This window comes from Melozone crissalis, unplaced genomic scaffold (assembly GCF_028551555.1).
Source record: "Melozone crissalis strain CALT ecotype California unplaced genomic scaffold, PUWL_Pcris_2 ptg000008l_1, whole genome shotgun sequence".
In the NCBI taxonomy this organism is placed as follows: Eukaryota; Metazoa; Chordata; class Aves; order Passeriformes; family Passerellidae; genus Melozone; species Melozone crissalis.
The window spans coordinates 12,523,563-12,533,065 of record NW_026535786.1 but is presented as its reverse complement, the minus strand read 5'-3'; the positions used below and the strand labels follow the sequence as shown (position 1 = coordinate 12,533,065).

The 9,503-nt window shown below is 44.2% G+C and overlaps 1 protein-coding gene across 1 annotated transcript in view; it reads right to left on the bottom strand.

The window, feature by feature from the left end:
- Positions 1-7,978: 7,978 nt before the first annotated feature.
- CLCN1 (chloride voltage-gated channel 1) overlaps positions 7,979-9,503 on the bottom strand; it is a 56,017-nt gene continuing 54,492 nt past the window's right edge. Inside the window, exon 24 of the mRNA XM_054270153.1 lies at positions 7,979-9,124. Coding sequence (XP_054126128.1) covers positions 8,729-9,124 — 396 coding nt within the window. The 3' untranslated portion in view covers positions 7,979-8,728. The remainder of the gene's footprint in view (positions 9,125-9,503) is intronic.

Here is a 9,503-nt window from a genome sequence, read left to right as displayed (position 1 = left end):
CCTCTAAATGCTATAAAAAGCAGAGCAACGTTGGCAAAGTCTAAGCTCTTCCTTCTAATTTTTCCCAGGTGGATTTTCCAGTGTTCCTTGTTCAGACAACTCTGGCATATCTTTTAAACAAGCTGTTTGACTTTTTCTAAAAGAGAAAAAGAAAAGAAAGGAAAGAAAAAAAATTAATTCCAATACAGAGATTATCAGCAGCTTACAGCTAGAAAAATGTAAATAAGTAATACTTTCGTCTTTGATTTTCCTCCCCTGTAGCAATCTGACAGGGAAAGATTTCTATGCCATGGCTCAGGGAAAGGAAAAATAAACAGGGAAAATGTGAGTAAAATGGTGCCTATTAGAACTAAATGTATGTGTAGGACAGCCTACAGTCATTAAAGCACAGTCTCAAATACGGTTGCAAGCTGTAAAGTCAGTGTTGGGAGCCTCTTTTGTACCATGGGCTTTTCCCAGGCTGAGTAGTAGTGAACCTGTGCATGAGCAGAAGAGCTGCACTTCTGTGCCAGGTCAGTGTCTCTGTGTCTCAGAGAATGTCCTGGAGCCTGGGGACACCGTGCTCCCTGGGCAGCGCAGCCAGCTCCGTGGAATGACTGGGATAAGGCGTGAGGGTTACCATGTTAACAAATGGACATGGGAGATCTGCGCTTGCAACATCAGGGTCTATTTACATCCTTGCACTGACATTTTCCCCAGCATAGGCAGACCAAAGTGTTATTTTTTCCTCGGAAATGAAGAGAATCTCTATGATTGTCAGTGTTGGTCTGCACAAAAGAAAAGAAATATGTGCTGTATTTTTCCAGTGCAGATATTGTTGGAAAAGTTTAGTCAGGCTGTGATTCTGAGAAAGAGTATGTTTGCTGAAACTGTAAAGACTTGTTCAAGAATGTTTTTAGTGCAGATACCACAGAATCACAGAATGGTTGAAAGGGACCATCAAGTCCAACCCCTCTGCCATGGACAGGACCTACCCACTGATGTGTAGTAGCTGCTGTCTTTTGGGAAGAGAGGGGTTGCAGTGTTCTGTGGAAAGAATGCTCCTGCTAGGATCTTCCTCATCTCCTTCAGCTGGGGACATTTTAAATGCCCTCTGAAACCTAGTCTTGTTTTCGCTTTCCCATAAGGGATCAGATGTCCATGCTTGCAAGACAAAAACATCTAAAAAGGCTTTTCTCCATTATGGAAACAAGATTGTGCATCAAGATTTGCTTCCAATAAGATAAAGGCATGTAGTCCAGATTCATTGGCCTTCTGGATTCATTTTCATTTGGCATGGAAATCCAGTCATGATTGGATTGGAGGCCACAAGGTTAAGAACCCTCTTCCAGAGCTTTGCCATGTTCCCATGAGGCAAGTGTAGGTGGATTTCCCTTCTTTTCAGATACTGCATGCTTGAGCAACGTAGCAAGCCAAAAGCTCTTTTGCAGGTATATATTCTTGTTTGGCTTTAATTTTTCTTCTCTGATTTGTGGATGTTGTGCATGATTGGAGGTCTCTGGGAATCCCTACACTATAAAACTGGAACTCAAAAGAATTTTACAGGGAACAAGATTCCTCTTGTTTCAGCTCTTTTCAGACGTGGGTGGGTACAGGCAGAGGATTGGGAGGTACGAGGGTGATGGATGGGAGTCTCAAGGGTGGCGTGCAGAATGGATTCCTGAACCATGTGGAAAAATAACTAAAGGCTCGGGTCTGCAAATGTTGTATTCTCAGTACCTGAAACTCCTTTAGCATAAGTGTATGGGACAATGGAGGCTGCTGCAAAGCAGTTCTCAAGGGCTTCTCCCCAAGCCTGGACGTGTTTTCTGTAGAGGGGAGGCTGCATGGGGATTGTCTATATCCTGTTCAGCTAGTGTTTACAGAGGTGCATTGATGTGTGGGGAGAAGGTACTGAATGCAAGCAAAACAAAGAAAAGGGACCCACTACTGAAAGCTTTCATCCTTACACTGTCCCACACTAGCCCTTAATAACTAAAATGAGTCTGATTTGCCTTTGGTCTTCCAGCTCCAAAACATGTTTGCCTGAAAATTTTTGTTGGATATACTTCGCATGTTTTGATAATGTGACTTACGAGATAAACACTTCTACAGAGCTATATATAAATACATCCATGTGCAACCACCTGCATACATGTGCACACATTACATATAGACTTAGAGAACTATATGGCACTACACACCTCCATGCCTGTACGTGGCAGCAACCACAGTAAAGGAGGGGAGGTAGCTCAAAATAGCATGTACAGTCCTTTATGGAGTTGTTATTAAACAGAATGTGGTCTTGCCCTCCTGGCTGGTGGAAGTGTTTTATTTCTGTGGGACTGGTTCCAGGGGACTTGCGTCTCAGGAAGGAGGATCCTAGGAGGAGGGGGTGGATTTCAAGGAGACAATCTGAGGGAGCACATTGAAAAGGATCCATGGTGGCTTGGAGAAGCACCCCAGAGTAGGAAGTATCTGATTTCTCGTTAAGAAAGAGCATTACATGTTTGACTATACTGGGCTACAATCTGATGCGTGTCTATGCCTACCAGGACATGAATCCTAGGCCAGATTTGAGGATAGAAAGCATCACATCAACACAATCCTCAAATTTAGCACAGAGTGAGTTTTCCTGTTCTACTGAATAAGCATTTTCCAGGTGATACATACAAGCTTTGTCCCAAAACTGGTGAGATGCAGACACATCTGACTCAGAGTTGGACAGAAATTTCACAACAGCCCATTAGGACACAGAAAGGTGTCTGATGCTTAGGTTGTAAAAGGCACTGACATTGGGTAGCACGACTCTGGGTTCACATTTCAATTTTAAATGCTTCTCAGCTCACTGTCCTCATAGCAGATTGGGGAATTGGTCCACCCAGAGGGAAGGAAACATCTCTGCACTTCCAGCATTGTTGTGTCATCTGCTTCTGACGCAGAACATGATGTAGATCTAGTAGCTTGCCATAGTTTGTTTGCCATGTGAGACTTTTAAATTCCAGCCATAAAAAGTATTATTTCCTTGTTTTCAGACTCTGTTTCTTCCAGGAGCTAAGCAGTGTTTCTTGCCCTGCTCAAGGCATAGCATATTTTACAGCCAGGGCTATTGCACTGATTTTTGCTTTCTGTGTTCTATTTGAATTTAATTTGCTTCTTTCCCGTTTACCTGCTTTTGCTACCAGATAGATTGCCACCCACCACTTGGTATGTATGTCTGCATAACTACATTCATAGAATTAATTGTGACATGCATAAGACACACTTACTTAACTGCTTTAGGTTTTTATTTGTTGTTTTTTGAGGGGTTTTTTTAATTTTATTTTTGTGAATCCTTGTAAGTCTCCCTGTGCTCTCTCCTGGTTTTGTGTGTGGTTTTTGTTTATTTTGGTTTTTGTTGTTGATGTTGATGTTGTGGATTTTGTTGTTTTTTTTTCTTTTCCAAATGGCTTCTAAACTACTTTGTTTTTGAAATGTAGTGTGTCAAATGAAATCACTTATTCCACATATGTTTAAGACTTGAGTCCCTGGGAAAACAAAATGTCTCTGGTCCTGGAAGTTTTACCTCTGCATTGGAAAAACATATTTTTTCTTTAATTTCACATTATGCTGCGAAGATGCTGTCCAGCTGCTGAATGTTTCATATAAAAGAACTCTTCTGTCATCATACTAGATTAGACTTACCCCTCAATTCTGTTCATCTTCTCTGGATTCAGCTGCTTAGCCCCAGCATGAACTTCATTGTATGCTATCTGCCTGAGGCTCTCATCTCCACTTTCTGCTTATTTCTTTGTTTAGACTAGATGGCAAACCTGCCATATGTTTCTCTCACGTTGCTGTTTTACAATACCTCATGTGTTATTTCTAAGTGATTAATGAGAAGGGTAACTAAAAAGGGCATACGAGCGCTCTTGCTGTACACCTCACTGGATCTGCACTTTGCCAGCTGCAAGGGTGCTTTCTGCATGGTTCTCAGACAGATCTTATCTTCTCTGCCAGAGAAATTGCCAGTTTGAGTTAAGCACAGGATTCTGTGACATGTTTGGTCACAGTCCAGCCGTCTCGGCTCCCATTTCTTTTCACAGCCTGTTTGCTTAAGTGCACTACGGAACTTTAAGGGGGGAGAAAAAAGCAGATTTTTTTTTTACATTTCAAATGTGTTTCTCATAAACCTTCCATTACTGTCTTTTGCATTTGTTTCTGTGTGGAAAAAACTGAAAAGCTTCTACCTTGAGTTTATGTGGCTTTAATTCTGAGTATATATCAGGATGCCTTGTAGCTTTCCCTTCTGTTCTTCCAACTGAGCAGCCATTCAGTAAAGGTTTAGATACTAGCAGTACTTAGCTTGTTGTTCCTCTAAAGTAGGCAATTCATATTTTCATTTCTCTGCATTCTTTTCATTTATGAATTTGGTATTGGATTTTTCCTCAGCTGGACATTGTCCTCCATATCAGGTGCAATTCTTCAAGTCAGATATGTTTCTGTGACTAGTTTTACTACACAGCACAAGATGTTTGCACTAGCAGCACACTGAAAAGGCTGGGATGGGAGCAAATGCTCATTTGAAAGTCCAGTGCTTGGACTAGCAACAGGTTTGGGTGACACACTACCTCATTTAGCCATCACACCAATCCCAGCAGTGTCCGCAGCACTCTTGTTTGTCTTACAGTGAAGCTGCACTGGGACTTGGTGACATCCAGCAAGCTTAGGGAAGGAGAGATGTGGCTCAAGGCACAGGAAACTGAGTTGAAGAGTTTTCTGCTACTGCACGGCCACGATTTGACAGAGGTGATGTTGTGTGTGTGCCTGAGTGCACGTGCACAGGGTTGTCTGTCCAGTGGCTGGGACAACACACAAGAACAGCCTGTGGCTCACAGTCAGGACCAGTTGAAGCTTGTCTCCCACAAACACAGCATTAAAGACCCTAACCCTGATGCTCAGGCATGGCTTTTATATGTAAATTTTAATTATTGGTCTCTAGTGTTGATTATATTTTTATAAGAGCTGTGCCAGGTATCTGCTTCTGTGGCAATGAGCAACTTAGTGCTTGCTGTGACTGTATTTTTAATAGTGTGTTTCTAATTATACCCTTCCTGGGTTTGGACTAATTTGGTAAAGAGGGATTTTCTATTGCTCATCTGGTTTTTGCTGGTCTTTTACTCTTAGGCCACAAAACACACACTTCTATACAGTATCTGCATAACTGGGCAGAAGGGGATGTTGTTTTTATGGACTCTATCTGTTTCTCTGTTTCTGCCTCTACTAATTGTTTTTGTCCATAGGCTTAAAAAACTAGAATTTCTTTAGTCTCAAATGGCAATCAAAAATGTTACTTTGTTGAGGCAAATCTTTCTTGTTGTTCAGTAGTTCATCCCCATGTGTTTCTCCTTTATTTGGCTCATGGCCAAGTCTCTTAGCTGTGTCACACCTACCTAAAGCCCCACTTGTTGTCTTACCAACCTTAAGTCTTCCCTATTTTTTCAATTCTTCATATTGATGCATTTAAAAACAAGACTCTGCTTTCACCCTTAAGTGCCATGTGAAGAAAGAGTTCAGTTTTTTTGCTAGATGTGAATTTCTGGAGGGGAAGACCTCTCAGCTGATACAAATTCTGGGGATATTTTGGGTTGAGAAAAAAAGGTTTTTCCCTGTAGCTTATTAAATCTGTACTATTTGGATAGGATGGGAGATGCAGGCTTTAGAGTGACAGATCAGTGTGACTGTTTGCTGGACAAAGCTTTCAAGCTTAAACTTTGAGGGGGTGTAGTGGGATAGCCCGAGAGTGCACAAGCCTAAAGTTTCCTTGACAAAGGTAAGCTTAGTATTATTTTACTGCACATTTTGCACCTATTAATGTACTTGGCATCAGCTCAGTGAAGATTTTATTGATAGGATGGAAGTGGAAACAACTTCAGCCTTTGGAAACCATCTTTGCATGTTTTTTGTCCCATCCTGGCTTCTTACACATTTTCATGTATGAGTAAAGGTGAGAAAATGGTGCAGATGGATGCTGCTTCTGTTCCATGGGTGAAGGCAATACCTGGAATGGATCTTGAGTAGTGTCCACAAAGAACAGCAGTCACAGCCACTTTTCAGCTCCCCCCAGAGAGCAATCCTGCTCCTCACAGTAACCCAGGGACAGCTCAAGGAGTGGAGAGGAACCTGTGTGTGCACGTGTGGGCACACGTGTGTTCTGCAATCTCAAGTGATGAGCCTCAGGAAGCTTTCCAGGTTAGCCAGTGTTTTCACTCCCCAGGCCTCTCCATGTGCACCATTTTTTGTTCCAGCTTCATCTCCCCCAGCTCACAATCTGTCTGTCATGACTCACACACTCGCTGGCTTTGATTTAGACTCCCATCTGCTTTCTCAGCCAGTCACATCCCAGTTCTTCTGTAACACACTGTAGGAGAAGTGTGGGACTGGAGCAGAGCATATCTCTGCATGCAGGAGAGAGGAGGGGGAGGTGTGCTGACTCCAGCCTCAAAGTTTCTCCTTGTCTCATCTGTCTCAGTGGAAGCCTGTGCTTAAGCGGTAAAATATAAGCCTGCACAGTAAGGCTGGGGATGACTTGGAGAAACTCATCCTTTTGGGTGTGCCTGCACCCTCAGACCACATTTGGTCTCGGTGTTGTCACTCACTGAATATTTATACTTTTGTAAAAGGAATGTCCTTTCTCCTCTGCTTATATAAGGGACTATCACAATTCCCTGAGGAAAAAAAACAAGCAGCAGTTGTTTTGCCTCTTCCCTGCAGGCAGCAGAAGGTGACACAAAGGTAGTGGGGAGGCTGTGCTGGTGCCTGGCAGACACAAAGGTGCCCCTCTGGCGGAGCCAAGCAGCTGTTGTGTGCAAGGGCCTTGCCCTCAGATCACCGCTGCCTCCTCACAAGGACTGGGTGGCTCCTGGAGCACATCATTGAGGCAGGAAAGGCTGTCCCCAGTTAGCTCATCAAGGGTGATCTTGTGCCTGAAACAGAACAGACCTGGTGGGCTCTGAACTCCAGACAGCAGGAATAAATTTCTCTCTCTGCAAGAGACTAGCAGGGAAGATTTCCTTTTACTGTAAGCTTGTCACAGACTCTCCCAACCATAAGCATCATCAGAGAGCAATTGGTGCAAGGTCAATCCTTGGAATTAAAGCCAGGAGGGAATTTTCCTTTGGTGACTGGGTTAGAAGTAATGATATTTTTCACTTGCTCCTGAGACGGCTTATGGAAAATCACGTGTTAAAGTAGAACTGGTCAGTCTAAGTTAGATAATGCTTTACTAATATCATGAAGGGGAATGAGATTACCCCCAAGAACATATTTTCAGAGCCTGGATTTCTTCTCTGTTGCTGATAAGTGGAAGCACATCTAATAGACTGCTTGGGGCTGCCTCTGAGTGGTATGAGACACAAAAAATATGGTAGAAAACGATGAAGACTGTTAGAAGAAGCTGCAGAATACACAGAATTTGGTTTTGCCTGTTTACTGAGAAAACCTCACAAGAGCAGTGAATTAAACAAAGCAGCACCTTACCTTTGGATGCCAAGGTTTTGCATGCATGACACGAACTGACAAGACGTCTTTTTGCAAGACGCAGATCTGCTCCAGATTTAGAACTGGAATAGAGAGGGATGTTGCAGACAAGGGTTGAGGTCTCTGCTGTTAGTCACAACAGAGACAAGCTGGCAAAAGTGAGAGCTGGAATTCTCAGATCTGAGGTATGCAGAAATATGTGGAAAGTAGGCAGGGTAGAATTACCAGGGAAAGAGAGCAGGAGTTTTCAGAAAGAAACCTGTTTTCAAAGTGTAGAAAATGTGTCTTCCCTCTGCTGTATTTCTTGGCAGCCTGCCAAGAAATCTGCTAACACTCCATAATTACTTTTTTTTCTTGAGTTCTTATATTTTAAGACTATAACTGTGGAAAATTGTGAACAGTGATTCAGAGAGACAAGCATTTTTTGAAATATAGGTACATACATGCTGTTTTACTCCTCTTCCCCCAGCACAGAGGATGCCCTCACTTAAGATTTTCCCATTCTGTTTTAAAATTTCAGAGATGATGGGAAAACAAAGACGCTTTTTTCCCTTCCAGTGTTTTCTTAAGCCTTGGCTGAATTCAAGACATGAGACATACACCAAATACTTTCCTCCCATCTGTTTTTAGGGCATGGCTCAGCCATAGGACAGAGGAGAAGCTCCTAACTGCATCCCCATCCAGGAAAATCCCAGAGTAAAAATTGAGAAAGAATAAAAATGTTCTACATGGGAATGTTTGGGGGGGTGCAAGATAAGAGCCAGTGAAAAGGAGCTGCAGCAGCGTGGACAGGGTGGCAGTCAGAAGCAGCAGTATGCTTCTAGGCTGGAGGTCTGGCTGTGGTACACTGCTGCATGTAGGCCTGGTGTGGCTGGAGGGATGGCACCAGTGGTGAGTGAGAGCTGATCCTCCTCCCCTTTCCACATGGCAGATTGACCCAGGGCATCCTGGCTGTGTCAGCAGTATCCATGTCCTGTTACAGTGGGCTCTGCCTGCACTCAGGCTCCTTGCAGTCCACATCTGACACCTGCACACGCCCCAATAGTCCAGCAGCCCAACAGCCTGCCCAGAGGGAAAGCGTCAGAAGAAAGGGTCAGTCTGATGTCCCTCCTCCCAGCTGAATCGTTCCTCTGTGGGGATTGCAAAGAACATCCAAAAGCTTCTCCTGGAGGAGCAAACGCAAGAAGACTGGCTCACTGAAGAGTGTGATGGTCTGCTACCCTCACACCAGCTATAGGGGAACATCCTCATCCTCATCTTCATCTTCATCCAGGTCAGTGGTACGTAGGTTTATGTCCTTGAGGATGTCTGAGATGTTTTCAGCAACTCGTCCTGTCAGCTCCATCTCTTCCAACTCGGTATCTGTGGCATAAGCGGAGCTGGGGACTTCCCCCTCTTCCTGTGAGTGTGAGGGCTGGGGGGAGTGTGAGCAGGGGGGCAGAGGGCTCTCGGTGCCCAGGTTTGCTGCCTCCTCTGCTGCCACCGTGCCGGTGTCCTCCCGGCCCCACGCCTGCGTGCCCTGCCCGGCCTTGGCGGTGCTGGAAGTCCGGCTGATGTCACGGAAACTGGCAAGGGGAGGTCGGAGACGCACCCCAGAGCGGGTGGAACCCTCTATTGCCTTCTGGAGCTGAAAAAAGAGACACACTTCAGAAATAAAAAACGTGAAAGGGAGGCCAGCCCAGCCCTACCCAGCAGAAGTTCATCTACTCCCCGGGGTAAAGGGATCACAAATAGAGTCACAGCTCTGCCTCTGGGGCCTGTGGAGATCATCTTTTACACTGGTGATGTCATGAAAAATTCCATGGTAAACAACAAATTCCACACCTCTTTCAGAAACAGTAATAGCCACTCAGTTAAGAGTGGCTATTAAGCCTGCACTCATGCAAAAGATGAACCTGTTAGCATCCCTGTAAACAGCACCTGCTGCCTCCTCTGAAATGCAGTCATCCATTCCTTTACGTGGCTTCCAAAGAGCAGATTCAGAATTCAACACTGGACTGGAAATG